The 17,028-nt window shown below is 39.2% G+C and overlaps 1 protein-coding gene across 1 annotated transcript; it reads right to left on the reverse strand.

Moving 5' to 3' along the window:
- Positions 1-1,304: 1,304 nt before the first annotated feature.
- Positions 1,305-2,988, reverse strand: MC3R (melanocortin 3 receptor). The gene has a single exon (XM_030503160.1). The coding sequence runs from the start codon at positions 2,596-2,598 to the stop codon at positions 1,624-1,626; it is 975 nt and encodes a 324-aa protein (XP_030359020.1). The 5' UTR covers positions 2,599-2,988; the 3' UTR covers positions 1,305-1,623.
- Positions 2,989-17,028: the final 14,040 nt, after the last annotated feature.

The raw sequence follows: 17,028 nt of genomic DNA on the forward strand, positions 1-17,028 counted from the left end.
CTGAAATTTGGGAGAATTTTATAGCTGCCTGTTCTGCCACATGCTACAGAGGGACCTTGTGCTATGAATAATGTGTGAATGCAGACCTTCTAGGCAGAGTAATGGGAAGTCCCTGGTCTGGAGTTCCTAAACTGACAGAGAGGAGACCCACAAATGACAACAAACTAGAAATTGCACTCAAATGGAAAAAAACCCCATAACAAGCTGTTAGTCAAATGAGATCCTTTGGGTGTTAGAAAGCATTAGACAACCCTGAAGACTTCAGGTTACTGCCCCTCCTAAAAGTGAGATACCAGAAAGCTGCTAAGTAACTTCAGAAAAGCTGAGAGTTTTCTTAGCCTGGCATTATCTGTGGTACTGCCTATAATTTGTATTATATACAAATCACATCAGCCTGTGCTCAGTTGCAACAGATTATGCTATTTGAAGGCCACTTGCATGGTTTATTCCTATAAAAAACAGAAGCAAAGACTAAATTACTGCATGCTTTATATGCCACCAATTTGCACACAGGCTTTGAAAATGATTGCAACAGCATGTTGCTTTCTTCTTCCCAGTACAGGAGTGTCCATCATCTCCGTGTAAAGCTCTTGAAGTAAAAAGAGACTAACAGGTGATATATATTTCTCAATGCACATATCTGCCATATATATCTTATTTCTTCCACAAACCTAACTTAAACAAATGGATACCTTCCTGTAGCTTTTACACAAAGCTAAATTAGAATGATTTTCCTTTTCCCTATTCCTTATGGTCAGGTCTGTTTAGTCTTCAAAGTTTCCTAGGGATGGGTCTCATTTATGAAAATTTATCAAAAGGACTTTTCTGTGACTTCATTTTATTAACATATCAAATACAGCATGTATCAGTGGTTCCAGTTTAAAAAAATAAATCTAAAGTTGAGGATGTGATCCTCCTGAGTCACAATAAATTATGTAAATGCCCTCTTCATAAGAGGCACATCTATCAGGCAGCTGTTTCAGTCACACTATAACTGATACATTAGCTGGTCCTTTTCACTTAACTGATTTCTACTGAAAACATATTTCAGTAAAAGACGGAGGTTCATTTTCACATGTCAAAAATTTTACTCAGGTTGTTTTATAGCAAGCAAGATTTATGTCAAACTATTCTTTTAATAAAACGTGGAGGCAGGGTCGGATGTGTAAAGCAATGCTGTTACTTGCTGCTGTTTTGGTTTGTCCTGCGAGTGTAAAGCTTTCCACAGAGGTTACTAATGGAATCTTTTACAAACACTGACCTGTTGATAATAGCAGCGAGATAAAGCTACAGGTACAAATCAATGGCAGAGAGAATATTATTTCATTCTCTATAAGGTACTATTCACTTTCAGGCGAGTTTCTTAAGCTATTTTGTAAGCCACTTCAGATTGTCTTCTGTTATTTAAATAGTTTCAAATAACTTGGTCGAATCTGGCTTTCATTTCGAAAAGTATGAATCAATGTATTTAGTTGGGTTTTTTTGTTTTTATCCTTTGCTTTTCCTTCAGGCAATGCTTTTAAGCCAGAAATATCTATGTATATAGATACATATCTAGATACATATGTATATTCATAAACCTATTGTGTGTATCCTCTCTCTTCTCAACACAGAGCTGGATGTTTACAGCATGCACTGTCCCATACTCATGCCATAACAGCAACACACTATTTCTTTGAAAGTCTTTCTCATCTCCATGCTCCGGAAAGCATAAATGAGTGGATCAATTACTGAGTTGCACATTATCAAGACAAGATAGGTATTGAAATGTGAAGTGTAGCAAATACAGTATGGATTCATTGGGCAGGAAATTATGAGAATGAGGTGAAGGAAGAAAGGTGCCCAGCAAACGATGAAGACACCAAGTAGGATAGTGATGGTGATGGCTCCCTTCATGCAGGTACGCTGGTAGGGCACACCGTCAACAGGGAGGGCTGCAATCCGCTTAACGTGCAGGCGTGCAAACAAGAACATGTGGACATAAAGGGAAGCCATGAGAAAGAGCATTGTAAAGAACATGGTGATGAGACAGATAATGACAGTTTTGCTTTCTGAGTAGGCAATGAAAATGATACCACAGATTATACAAGCAATCCAAATGACCACAATCAGAGTTAAAGCTTTCTTAACAGTCATGATGCTATGGTAACGGAGAGCATAGAAAATAGTTATGTACCTGTCAATGGCTATAACCAAGAGGCTGCAAATTGAGGCTACCAAAGAAATACAAATCATTGAGTCAAAAACATTGTCCATATGCTGAATAAAGTGGTCATCAATGATCAAATAGCCGTTGCTTAGGATTGCAATCATGATAGTCTCCAAAGCATTTGACATGCTCACTAACATATCTGCAACAGCCAAGCTACAAAGGAAGAAATACATGGGAGAATGTAGGTTTCCATTCTTCAGCACTGCAAGAATTACAAGGATGTTTTCCAGGAGGCTGATGATCCCTAAAGTCAAGAAGACCTCTGCTTTTATGAAGACCTGCTCACAAAATCCATCGCTACTTCTGTTCAGCATTGAGTCATTGAATTCTTCAGTGACATTAAACAGCATAGGCTGAAATGAAAATGCAAAGTGTGTGGCATTCATTTTCAGCAAAGGAGTGGAATTCACAGGTGATTAAGGACTTAGAGCACAGGTTGAAAAAGGAAAAAGGGTGGAGAAAGAGAAAACGGAAAAGAAATCCTCAGCTGTTGCTGTGCACATGGGACGAAGTCACGCAGGAGTTTTCCTTAGTTGCTCATACTAGCAGAAACACAAAAATCTGCATTCACAATGAGTTTTGTGTCAGTCATAGGCCGCTCTTCTTTATAAGAAAGTAAGCTTCAAATCTTGCAGACATCAGTTTTCTCTGAAGGGAAAAATCAGAAGCACATTGCTGTTTCTAGCTCTTCTGATGATCAAAAGCAGGGGAGGTTTCTCATCTGGTATTGTCTGCTGGGACTAGTGCATATCTGTTGTCAGTAAGTTGCAGCTCAGTGAAATATCTCTTGCTTTTGCAGTGTCAAGAAAGGGACAGAGAACTAGGGGATTTATACGTGCATGAAAGCAAAAAACAACTCCTACTTAATCCTCAGTGCAGAGCATTGGCCATTAGAGAGCAAGCACCTTTCTGACTGACAGCTACAAGCACCAGGTAAAGCATCCCCACCGCTGGCTCCAACAGATACGAAAATATCTGGCGCCCTCTGCAGATACCGAAAAGAATGGATTTACCTTTAGATTGGCAAGAAGAACGGGATTTTTATGCAGAACTTTATGGCTGTTTTGGACAGGTGGGTCCTGCCTATTTTGTCAGACAGCTAAGGGTGCTCTGTGTCTGGAGTGCCTGCACGCTGTTCTGGCTTCTGTCCCACGGATTCTCTCCTGCCTGGAGCCAGAGCTCTTCTTGCCTGGCTCAAATGAGCTGGCTGAGCACTGAGCTGAGTCCATAAAAGCGTCTCTTGAGGCTGTCCTGGCCTCACTCAGGCTTTGACCTTGTGATAAAAACAGCTTGAGGGCAAGCTGTAGCACAGATTGGGTGCGGGTGCAAATAATACGCCTAGTTGCTGTGATGCTCTGAAGGTTGTCTTCAGCTAGGTCATACTGGTTTTATCAGAGATGAGCTCCCAGAGGTTTCATTTCTTACCCACAAATGCTTTGGGTTTTGTTTGTTTATTTTGCTTGCTCACCAGTGAAGCAAAGGGTGGGTGTGCCATGAAGCTCCAGCTCTACGGAAGGATGTCAGCCAGCCTAAAGCCTTAACAAGCTCTGGCAAGTTGATCCTCCTCTGCCTCCCATTCTCCCTGCCTGCACAAGTGTGAACTGCTGTACTGGCAAAGAAGGGCCATCCCAGGAGAGCCAGAGCTTAAGCTGGTTATTAGACCAATTACATGGAAGTTAAATGCAAATTATTTTTAACCGAACTTCTAAACCATCTCTGGCAGCTCTGGCCTCAGGGGCAGAATTCTTCGAGGTCAAGTGCCATAGTTAAACTTCTTTTCTTATTTTATTACTTTTTAAATACTGTCACTCAGCTAATGAGAATGGACTCCTAATGTTGGCCTAGGTTTCTCAGTAGCACCTGCAACAGCCTGAAGCCTTCTGAACTAACTGCTCTTGAACATTTTCCCTTAAATCTCCGAAAAGTCCTTTATTCCTAAGAGTAAATGATGGGTTTGTGGTAGTGCTCCAATATCAGACTTATTTTGACAAAGGTTCTTGTAATCTTCCTGGGCAGTTTATGTAGACACAGAGCTGTGGGATGAGTTTTTCTGTCCCAGCGTGTTATCGGGTTGCTGGGTCTGTCTCCAGTGTTTCAGCAGGCCAATATATCCTTCAGCAACAGTAATAGAATTGCTGAGCAGCTAGAAACCTATGCTGGAGAAATGAAATATGTTTCCATGTGCCCTTTCCTCATTTATTTACTCTTTCAAAGTTAATCTTTCTCCCTGGCAGCTGCTCTTTCTCACAGGAGCCCCCCCTGTGATAACTGATCATTACTGGAATTGCGCTGATTTGAAGCCTATGCAGGAAGAGGCTGGTTTTCAGTTATCATATATTAACAGGAAGCATAAGGTAGCTTTTTCTTGCACATAATTAACTCAGACTATGTATCTGTAGTGAATTTACCTTGACTTTTGGTTCTGAAAGTGCTTGCTGTATACTTCATGACTCATGTTATTGCAGAAGTACTTTAGAATCAAAATCACACAGTGCAATGTGTGCTAATGTACAGCATTTCTAATACAAGTTTCTTAAATTACAAAGTCATAAATATTTTCCAGATGTACTTTGAGCAAAATTATTATCATGCACCCACAAGTCAATATCAAGAGGCAACAAAACTCAGATTCAGACTCCAGATGCTAATTTGCAAGGACAATATCCAGTTCAGTAATTTTAATGCGAAAAAAATAGCTGGGGGCGTGCCCACCAAGTTGTCCACTTAAAATTTTAAAGATCTTGATTTGTTTCTCGAAGTCTCTCCCTCAATTCACAGTGATATACTTTAAAGCAGACAGCTTAAAAGAGCAATCTATGTCTCTCCCATGCAGTGCCTAATGACAGCTTTCTCGAACTGACAGAGTGCATGCCAAATAGTGATTTCAAGACATAATGACTATCATTGGCTTTGTAAAAGTTGTCTTTCCATCCGAGGAGGAGCCTGTGATTAAAAGGCTGGGCACATGTGTTTCCCTGACAGCTCTGTCTTTGAGTTCTGTCCTCTGAAGAGGCATGTGGAGGTTTTATCCTCCCAGGATGAGGACAGGACCAAAGGCAGAACTCCCATTCATGTCCCATTCATGCAGGAGACCTCACAATGGAGGAATAGCATCCTCTGGTTTGGTTCTGCATTACCTGCTGATGGAGTGGCTCCGCTTTTTAGGCCCTCACATGTTTACCAGCTCATGAGAATGATCTACTTTTCAGTCCTGTCTTCCGATCTGACTAGTCTCAGCCATACACTGTATTAATCTTCTAAATACAGATTTCAGAGTGCTCCATTCTTTGTTGCCACAGTTTCTAAAGACTGGTACAGATTTCCCTGGGTTTCAGCTGAATCTGAGAATCAGAAGCATTAAATATGAGTTTCTGAATGTATCCGGCAGCAGAAATCGAGCCACCATTTGCACTGAGATGCAATTTGAAGTAGAAATTGAACGTTATAGCCTGAAGTGGATTAATGGCACTAGTAGCTTTGCCATTAAGTGCTAAAAATAGTGGGCTAAAGCCTCATGTATGTGGTTGCAATTTCAAATTTACTGTAAGGTCTTTGCAAAAATGACAAGAAGCTGTGGTCGCACAAAAGACAGCAACAAGATAGGTGTTGTTTTCCAAAAGTATGAAAAGATTTCTCTGCTCAGTGTTGGAAAACCTAAGTGATCTGAAATTTTGCAGCAGTGTACAATAAGTTGCTGCCCCTCAGCTGCCATTTCCTGCTTCGTTTCCAGAGATATAGTTACTGATAGTGTCTATTGCAGTGCAAACTAGACAGGTTGCTCTGATATCCACCTCAGTGGTGCAGTGAATTTGCTTCTTGGCAATTTCTCTATTACTTCTGCGGGGTGGCAACTTATTAAATGTTAAAAAAAGACATTCACATCCTCAATCTGCTGGAGAGCGAAGTCCACTTCTTTTGGGTAGGGAAGCAAAACCATGGCAATTTTTTGCTACCCAGAGCACTTAAAATGAAATAATTCCTGGTCTCGTTCTTCCCTCCACCAAAACCTGGTGAAGAGAAAGTTTGAAGAGATATGAAGTGAGTGGGTGTACATGCCAAATTTTTCCTTTTGCTTAGCTGTTCCTGTCTCTTATACTCAAGTCCTTGAGGGGGAAACAAACTGTGCCTGGGCTGTGCTCAGGACTGTTATTCAGGGGAGGTATGTGACGGAAATCATGCGGGTTGAGTGGGACTAGTGAAGGTTTTGGATCTTTGTTTCATTGCTATTCCATAAATAGTCAGAAAGTGATATTTTTCTTAATTGGTGAGTAAAGTTCCCTTCTCACCTCTTGTTTTGGGCTTTACAGTCCATGAGTAATGTTACATTATATAGCCTTCACTGCAAATGTTGTGAGAGTATGTTTATTTGATACCCAGAGGGAAGTGTCATCTCTCTGCAGTGTTCCGTTATTCCTGGGACTTACAAAAGAAACTCACAGTTGTAATTGTCAACATTGTTTTTTAATCTTGCCGTGTGCTGTTTCTCTCCCTGTAGTTGCTATGCAACTCATCTACTCTCTGTTTCTGATGACTTGTTCAAGTCACACAGCAGCTGGGGCCACAGGTCAGGGGAGAATAAGTTCGTGGGAAGGGAAAATATCTCTTGCAGCATTGAGTTTAGTCCCTTGCTCTGTCAGCTCTCGTTGGTAAATATATTACCTTTTTCTCATATTTTACTCTTTCAGCCTTCAGTCCCAAATCCCTGAACTATAGTTTTCCTCATAGATGATGAGGAATCTCTTTCACCAAGTGGGTGTGACTTTGATTCATTTAGACTATTGTATTTTAATGATCAAATAGATGGTAAGAAATATTTGTGGTTTTGGATTCCAGAATTATCCTTCTCTTTTTCTGACAGTTTTTGTTAATGTATTTTCTTATGATGAATCTTCACACCCCCAAATTTTATAAAGGCAAGGGATGAATTTTATGCTTGTTTTACTTTGTGTTTTAGTTGAGAACTTAACCTCCTGTGCTCTGATTATACAGCAGTGCTCTTCAGCCCCCAGTGATTTACTGGAGGTGGATTGTGGAGGTAGTCTTCCGGGTCTGGCTTGCGTGAGCAATAGAAATCTTTTGAATGCACGTAGAGTTCAAAATTTGAGTTGGTTCTTTACACAGATACCAGCATTTTGTGCCTACTGGACTGACACCTACAAGTGCTACACTCTTTTAACTGTGGCCAGATTTGACAATATTTAGCAGTGGCCACCTCCTTTTGAAAGGGGTTCAGGGGAAAAAGCATTTTTTGTATTCTACAGATTACAGCTCTGGCCCAGCATGTGCAAGACGTATTTTCCTTTTCTTCGTTTGCCTGAAAAGATGAAAAAGTTTATCTTCAGATGCATGCTTTCATAATTTAAGCCTGTATTTGTCAGAGATTTGCATTCAAATTCTGGGCAGCATAAAACTTTCTGAACTAGCAGACCATTTCTTAAAAGTATTCTCTAGTACACAATTGCCATCAGTTTTGCTTGTCTGCCAGTGGCTGTCCTTCCCTGTTAGAGGCTTACAAACATAAAAATATTATCTAATCAATACACTGCTAATGGATGATACACATATTTCACTTCAAGCAGATTTAGCCTTAGGAGGATCATAAGCAGCCCTTTCTAACACGCCAGGGCAACACACCCCAAGCAAAAACATAAAAGGGTAAAAAGTAGGAATTCAGTATATCTAGATGTCTCACGTTGTTTATCTCATTATTTTACCCTAAAATAAGTCCCTTTCTAAGAAATAAAGCACAATTAATGAAATATTTGCTGTGATGAAGTCAAAGTTCTAGCTGCTTTAACTACCTGCAGAAATGAACCAGTTTAACTGGTAAAAACTTTAGTCATGTTTTACAAAGAAGATAATATTGTAAGATTTTTTTAAAATATTATTGTTCAGTTGTTTCTTTAATACTTGAACTATCTAATCTTCAGGGAAAGTTAAAAAGAGTAACTTCTACTGATACATGTAGATAATAGAGTTTTCTAGAGAGAATTCCGTTGTGATATTTTTCAATGAAAGAGCTTTTTTAACACGTCAGGGTAATAGCTGATAAATGACTATAATTTTCCTTTATTTTCAGTTTTTTTAACACTAGTTTTTGCCAGAAAAAAATGAAAATTTTAGCAGAATTTAGAGAAGAGTGAAGAGTTGGTTGCTCTTACACAGCAGGTGATTATTACTGTCCTGCACTTCCAAGTAGCCAAAACGGTGAATGAAATGCTTTTGGAGACCTCTGCTCTTTTTTTTGACAGAAAAATATTCTATCTTAGCAATGCAAAGTACACTGGTTTTGAATTTTGTGCACGTTTTTGGGGTGCCCTTTATTTTACAAGCTTTGATTTGGAAATACCTGCAAACATGTCCTTGAATTCTCCATCTGGGCACTTCACCATGGCTGTTTCAGATGGTTAAGCGCTTTCTACTAAAATGTTTTTTTCTTGAATGTCTTTCTGAGAGCACTTTCAGCACTGTCAGATTCAAAGACTGCAGAATCACTTATGGTACTCGATATCAGAAGCAATATTGGAGAGAACAGTGTTCTTTTAAGACACTGTAGTTCATCCACTTCACAATTGTGTCCATAGGTAATCTAGCAACAGCTGAGGTCAATGGAAGATGTGTATGTCTGTTCCAGAATACTGGAAAAGATTTTCAATTGGAAGAGTAGTTCCTCACCTGACAAAACCATCTGAAACCCTTTAGAAGGCAATAGCATGAGCAGTTTGCATTATTTAGGTTGTGACCTGCTGAATATTCTTTCAAACCTGGCTGGAGCAAAAAACACCATTACTGAAAATGAAGAGACAGCGTTGTGATGAGGAAAAAGAAGATGAAATAGTGATTGTGATGAGATGGCTTTCAGATGAATGTTTCTATAATTTCAGCCAGTTAAAAGGTTAATTTAAACAGACTTAACTTTTGGATATTTTATACGATTTTCCTTTTCATGAAAGGGTAGTAGGAGACAAAGCAGACCTGATTGCAAATCACTTACCAGCACCTGCAGGTGTTTTGTCATATTCAGAGATTTTAAGGGCTTGAGAATAACACAAAGTATCAGTTTTGTCGTCTCATTTACAGAGTGGAGAGACAAGCAGACGTGATTAAGCCAGCTGCGTTATGCTATTCAGCTTCATCATTGCCAAGTATCCTTGGAATATCTTCCTCATCTCCTGGAAGCTCTCATCTTAATAAACCTCACTGCCCTGCAGCACCAGGGCAGAGCAGTGGATGCATTTGGCCTTTTAATGCCTAATAACCTAATCCTGCCTGACCTCATTCCTGGCACTGTAGATAACTGGAAGACTTTGAAGACCAGCATTTAAAGATGCTTTTACTTGAGCTGCTGTGGGTGAATGGATACTGACACAGATTGTTCTGCTAATGTTTAAAGCACCTTAGCTTGTTGCTGCACTTCGAGTCTGATGTTGCTTCCTTGCAGAAAAAAATGCTCGTATAAGAAAAACCCACAACCAGAAAAACTGAAGCATTTTTTCCTCCCCTGATGCTGCCGCTCCTCCCATACTAGAGATGGACTGTATGCTGTGTCTGTCGCCAGCCACTCCTACGCATGAAGCAGTACCATTTTCAGGCAGTTTAAAATGTCTATTTGTGTATCTGCCCATCTGTGTATGGCTCCCCTTGAAGACTGCAAAAGAAATATTCTTGGCTGGCTAAGCCATCTTAGAGCAAAAAAAAAAAAAAAAATGGATAAAGAAAGTGGGGGAAAACGTCCCACAAGTATTTACTTGGTTGTTATTTCCCATTTCAACATATGGGGTTTTCCTGAAATCCCTGGGAAAGTCCATCTGCTAAGTGGTTTCCTCTCTCTCAGTGAAGACAGTGATAAGAATGTTGGAACCTATCCTGTTATGTTAATTATTATTACTTTTGCCTTGTTCTTTTGTAGTCTTTTTGGGTTTGAAAGATACTGTCTTATGGTTGAAAAAAAATCTGCAGCAGTGCTTTATCAACATTGATTTTTGCAAATGATTCCTAGAGCAGAGGCAAACACCTCGTATTTTGGGGTAACTAGAAACAACAGCAAAGGCCGTTTTTGAGCTTGGAGTTGTTGCCCTTCAATAGAAAATAAATGGGACATAAAGGCTTATCAGGGTTAGAGAAATTCCCTTTTCTAGATTCTGAAATTTGCCATATGAGCCAGTTTTTTTTTCAAGTAATGTTAAAATACACTGTGATTATTGAATATTTTCTGTTAAAAACAGAATCTTCTTGATTTTTGAAAGTAAAGTATATTTGGAAAGCAAATGTTCATGAAATTTTCTATTATAGGAAAGAGAAGTGACAACCATTTAGTCTCATAGATTTATTGCTTCTTTTTTCTTATTCAGTTCAAGTGCAGCAAGTTATTTACCCATCTTTCTTTGTATTTTAAAAATAACATATTTTTAGGTGTTTCTGAATAGCACATTTTCCCATCTGGCTTAAGATAAGCGAAGATTAAGTTTTTGTTTTCCTGAATATTGTGACAATATTCACAACTTGTTGTAACGAAAGGATTACACCTATTGTTCATCTTGAACAACAACTGATGGCAGAAATAATAAAATTTCAGCTGAATTCACCAAGGATATTTTTGTTGACTGATAGAAACTACTCAGAAATTTTGTAACCTTGCTCTTCTAGGCCAGTGTCCCAGAGAATGCAGGTGCTGGAACACTAAAAAACCAATGAACCTCCCTCTTCCAATGACATTTAAAGGATATTTGTGGCTGCCGGACAAACATTTGCAGAGAGGCAGAGAGAACATTAAACCCTTCCTACTTCCAGTGCTTCCACTCACGTTTAATCTCTGCCCTAGTGTTCCTTTTGTCTTATGGACTGGTTGTCATTAATTCATTTATATATATATATAGTGTCCATAATATTATAGGTATAATATTTCTAAGGGTTTTTTTATGTGAGCCAATGCTGCCTTTCCTACTCCAAATAATAGCAACTTGAAAGGCTTGTGTGGATCATCTGGGGAGACTATGTGCTAACAGGTTGCCCAGAGATCTGTCACTGCGAGAAATACACATCGCTGCCCAGTGAGTTATTTTTCTTTCACTGGCTAATTAAATGTCAGAGTAGGAATGGGAATAAAATACTGCTTTTGCCTATTTGCAGTGGAGATATAAGATTTAATGCTACAAGTACCTCATTGCTGTATCTTAACCACAAGACACTTTTCTTTCCAGAAGTAGCTTTATATTCCGTCTCACTGTGAAAAGCAGAGAAGTAAGCTAATTCAGTCTGTGAGTCTCAGGTTTGTGTTTTCTTCTCTATAGCAGAGTAGCTATTTTTCTTGAAACCTCTTCCTTCATTTTCTGTATTAGGTGGACAGCAGTGACTGAATATGGCCAAGCTCTGCAGACTCCCCCTTGCTCTTTCCACTGCACAGCAAATGGCCTGATGATGAATAACGTGGTAACACCCAGGCTGGAATTTAAAAAGGCTTTTAGTAATAACCTGCCACGGCAAACATTGGTGGCTGTTGTTTCTATATAACAGCTGTAGCTAAAATTACAGAAGAGAGTGTAGCTGAGTGCGCCCTATATGGTAAAACAGAGGAAATGACGAATACTTTCTGGAGAGAAAATTGTCAGGACAGGAGCTCCTTTCAGCTCTTGAGTTTTTTGCTGCTGCCTCTCAGGGCACTGCCTGCAGGTCTGTTTTCTCGGTGATGCGCTTTCAGAGACGGTGCCAAAAGAGGCTGCCCAAAGCCACATTTGAGCACCAGATTTATTAGTTATTTTTAAAGCCAGCATCTAGGAATCTGGCTTGTGCTTACTTGTTTTAGTTACTGATAATAATAGCCCCCTCTTCAGAAAAGCTGGGCTTTCAGATGTGCTTGCTGAAGTTTTGGTGATTAACTGCCTTGCTTGAGCTTGAAATTACACCACTACATGTTTATAGAAGGTGAGGATTTTAGTGAGCACTTAGTTATATTTTCAACGCTCCTGTTTAAAGCCTGCAACGACACTAAATGTGTGCGCAGAACAGATAGACAGCTGCCTGCATGGTTTCAGCCAACAACAATCACTTAACGGTGGCTGTCTGTGGAAGCCTCTTGATTTATTTTTTCCCTGTGATTCACTGACTAACAATGAAAACAGAGGATGTGACCATATTTAGGCTGTCCCTGCACGTGGTGCATTGGCCAGAACGAAGTGTGGGGACAGTGAGGAAGCAGCTGCCATCTATTTTAATCTTTTTTAATATTGGCTTTTGACAAAACCAAAATACCTCTTTTGATTGAAATAAAGATTTAAGTTTCAAATGGAGGTTACAGGAGAAGATGCATCCTTTTGTCATAGAGCTGCCTATAGGATGAAAAGGCTATCCATGGAGGACCTTTTCTTCCCAATCCTTTTACACATCATTATATGGGTGGTGCAGCCGTGTTCCACAGCTTTTAGAAAAACAACCTCACTGTTGCCCTCAGAGGCTATAAAAGGCCAGGATTGCTTCTGGTCTCCTTTTGATTCCTCACCCAATTTCTTGCAATTTCAAATCTTTCAGCATTTACTGCTTTCCTGTGCTGAGCCCCAGCCAGTCACGTGAGCTGGTGCACACCCTGGACACAGCCCCTACAGAGTCCATCATATTCTGACTTATCTCATTTAAACCACTATCTCATTTAAACCCTTATCTGTGGCCCTTCAAATTTAAACTGCTTTGATATCACTTTTTTGATAGCCTGAAATTAAGGAAGTGTCTGGTGCCATCTTGTGTCACAGAGGAGTAAATATAAAAGTTGTCATGTTTTCACTAATGTGGGGTTTTAACTTTTTTAGTTTTAGGGTGCATCGCTGGATGCAGCATGGGTGAGAACTGAAAGAGTACTAGAATTTTGCATGAAATATTTTGTAAGCAGTTGAAAAATGAGCTAAAATATGAATGGGTGTACTGTCACCAGCATCAGCAAAGCGTTCTTCACTCTAAAGCGCAGGCTGTGGGGCAAGCAGGTGTGAACACTCTTGGCTAAAGGCCATTGAGCTTCAACTAAACGCGAGAGAAACTGTTCATGGTACGTGCTGCTTCGTTTTCTGTTACTTCATCTTCAATTTACAAAGATGTCCTTGTCAGGGTTAGATCACCTGGCAAAATCAGGCAATCACTTTACCTCTGTTCCTGCCATGGCCTCAATGGACTGCGGGAGGCAAAAGGGATGGATACGGTTGCCACTGCTGGGATAGGGGCAGCTTTCCTCTCCATTTTCTCCTCTCTCGAGGGGTTTAGGATGGTTGTCACTGTCACATTGAGCTGAACAGCAGGCTGGGATATCAGGTTCCTTCCTCCCTACTGAGCAGAGCCTCCAGAAGGATCAGGGCATCACGGAAATGCACGGGGAGCACTGCTCTGACGTTTCAACTGTTAATGTTTGTTGCACACCGTGGAAGCGCAAAGGAAATTGCTTAAGTAGATGAAGAACTATTATTTTTAGAAACCTGTGTGTTCTTTCTTTTTCTTTCTTAATGATAATGAAATATCAAAGGCGGAAAACTGCTGGAAATATTTTTTTTTCAAAATTCAGCATCTAAGTAGTTTGTGCATTACCAATTCACAAGGGAAGTACTAATAGCTCCGTGGCTAATTACTGATTTGCTTTATTTATGTATCAAACTGCCACTACGCTTTGCAGAATGTATTGTTAGAAAGAAGTGAAAAATGAGAGAAAGATGAAATTCATTCCGGCTTTCTCAGATCTGGAGTGTGCTCTCCCTTGATGCTGCCAGGACAGGCTGGACCACTCTTTGGATACGAGTCTCAGTTCAACAGGAATATTTAAATGTAATTTTTTTTTGTATTGAAACTTCTTATTTCTTCTTACAGGCTTAAGAATTAATTTAAAGAGATGTAAACTAAGATGTATGAAGCTGTGTGCTGTGGGAAGGATTTATGGGAGAGAATACAGCAAAACCTAGCATTATTTTTGCAAGGGCCCTGTGCTGAGCATCACTAGATGTCACTCTCTACCTGAGTTTTACAGACTCAATCGGTTGTCCTAAATTTTAAATTATTCATATTTTAGTTACATCTTGCTGTCCCTTTTTTCCCCTTGCATTTAATGCACAGGTGATATTCCAGTTCAGTGTGGCATAATCTGTTGTACATAAATATCTTTTTTGCTTAAAACCAGTATCAAAATTAAGTCAAATAAAAATAGCTAAAATTTGCAACACCAATTTCTGTGCTAGATTCTCACTGGGGATGTAGGAAAGGCAAAACCCCCTGAAACAGGGTTTTCTTCTTACATGTTTGGTTGGAATTCCAGTTTCATTCAGAACTTGCTGGCACAATCACACAATCCATCATGTGAAATTGAGGTTTTTCCATTTAAGTCCCAAAGATCTCAATTTCTTTAAAATACTGGATTTTGTCTTATGTTAAAAAGCAGAGATGATATTTAGGTGATTTATGTGCTTTAATAATATTCTCTTTTAAATTGCTAAGGGTTTCTATTTTGATAGTTCTTGGCTTCTCCACCTGGACAAATTTCTTCAATGAATTCACACTAAAGAGGCTCTGTTCATCCTGAAAATCTAAACAATCCCTGCAATGGAGCCCCAGGTGTTCTCTGTCTCTTTAAACATAAAGGTGCAATTATTACTTTCAGGTGTGAGAAGGACCAGGCTGACTACTTCTCCTTTATTTATCCCCTGGACCCTCAGTGATTCTCAGCTCAGCTTACAGGCACTCTGGCTCCAAAGGATATCCATTTAATGGAAAGCAGAAGCTCATCACCCTTCTGCCTGTCTCCTTTGCTCCTAGTGTTGTCTCTCAACGTCCTTGCTCTTTTCATTTGGCCTGTTCTGAAGGTACCTGTTTTTGCTCTCAGTTTTGCAGATCAAAAAATAGTCTCTCATTTGGTAACTGAGCAATAGGTGTAAAGCCGTTTATCATTGTAACCCTTAATTTCAGGGTGTTTTTTTCCCAGTACCTCTCTTAAGTTCCTTGATGTACCTATTAACCGATTCTAAGAAATGACACATCTGAAGTGTGTTTCCATTAGAGTAGATACTTTAACCCTTCTGGTCCTTTTAGCCTTTTCATCCTGTTTCTGTTAGAAAAATGAACTGTTTTCAGTTACTCATCTTTTTTCTCTATTTTTTTTTTTTTTCAATTAACCTTCAGCATGTCTTCCAACATCAATTTCTGCTGATTAACACCCGTTGTATGCTCACTATCCCACTAGGTCAAAACCCCACATTATGTGATGGAGTTATTAGGAGCTCTGGCTTCCTCTTTTCTTCAGCATTGTTGCACAGGAAAAGGAAATAGCCAATTTATAAAGTAGTTTAAGCTGTAATTTAGAGGTGAAACAAGTTTCCTGGGAAAGGCTTTATTTTCCACCTCTGAAATATTTAGTGAGAGCATTCCAGCTCTGCTGAAATGTTTAAGCATTTGTACTTGAATGAGAGGAAAAAATGTTTCCATAAAGTTAATTTTTCTCTTCTTGTTTATGTGTTTTAAGGAATACTTTTATTCAAACTAACTCCCATTTTGTTAACCTGAAATTACTTATTTCATTATGTCCTTTTCTTGGGTATGAAAATATTTAAGAATATTCTCTAATAAAATGGGAACGGATAAAAACATTTATTGACTTCTGGCTACTAAACAAAGTATTTGCGGTTGATTAAAAATACACTTGTCATAGGATTTGTTTCAACTTCCACAAAAACACAAAAATCATTAGTTCATACAGGGTTATCCACAATATGCTATTGGAAAATCCCAGTGGTTTAGCATTTTGAAAAGCATGTAGGGAAATCTCTGTTTACTGGCATGTGAAGTCACCCCAATGGCGTGAGGAATCTGGTGAACAAGATGAAGAGATAATGAAACCAGGAGACTGAGAAGGCAGTTTACACCTTGCAGATGCATACAGAAGTGAAAGATGTTTGAAAAAAGCTGTTCAGAATCTCTGTTAGTAAATCTGAGATACCCGATTGTCTCTTTAGCCTAAAAACTGTAAGAGAAGCATGGAGGGTGTGTACTGGTGGGAGCTGGACTAACCTTGGCGATCATGGGTGGCAGGAATGAATAGGACATATGTTTGACTCGATTAACTGAGAAAAAAAAAGAAAATTACACCAAAGACTTGATTAAGAGAAGGTGTAATTAACGAGTTCAGATTAATTAAAAATGTTTGCTTTAAAAGTAGCAATTGAGCTTTGTTCTGATTAACTGCTTTCTCACAGACTTCGTAACCTTGCAGGACGTGCTGCTCAGCAGGTGGTGGAAGGGAAAAGACCATCTAATATATCTGCAGAACCTTTATTAAAAAAACCTGTCACTTTCCTATTATAAAATGTTCTGTGGTGCATAATCACATTATTAAAAGAAGTTCCTTGGGATTCTTTAATTTGAGCAGAAAATCTAGGTTCCTCCAGGGCTGAAGACTTACACGGGGAATAGGCCAATACTAGAAATTTGATTCTGAATGAACTAGTTGCTATTTTATTTTAACCACACCATTTAACATAGCTGTCAAATAGACCCATATTTCCCACGATTTCTTTTTCCAGTTAAAAAATTTCCATCCTGTCAGGCTGGACACAGTCCGAATTGCAACCATTGAAAGAACAAACTTCTGCTAAAAATTTCTTTTGAAGATCTAGACTGAGGCCCTGTTACATTTATTGGCCTTACATAAGCTAACATTCTTTCAAAGAATAAGACTTACTTTTAATCAGTTCAAATGGTTTAAAACTGTTTTTATTAGCATATATTGACCTTTCTTTCCATTTGTACTACATTAAGTAACCAGTCATTCCTGATCCTTTCCCTCCCACACACTTGCTAAT

The sequence above is a fragment of the Strigops habroptila genome, chromosome 13 (genome assembly GCF_004027225.2).
Source record: "Strigops habroptila isolate Jane chromosome 13, bStrHab1.2.pri, whole genome shotgun sequence".
In the NCBI taxonomy this organism is placed as follows: Eukaryota; Metazoa; Chordata; class Aves; order Psittaciformes; family Psittacidae; genus Strigops; species Strigops habroptila.

Excerpts from the sequence above, each read along its gene's own strand:
- MC3R (XM_030503160.1), bottom strand. The coding sequence starts at position 2,598 with ATGAATGCCACACACTTTGCATTTTCATTTCAGCCTATGCTGTTTAAT.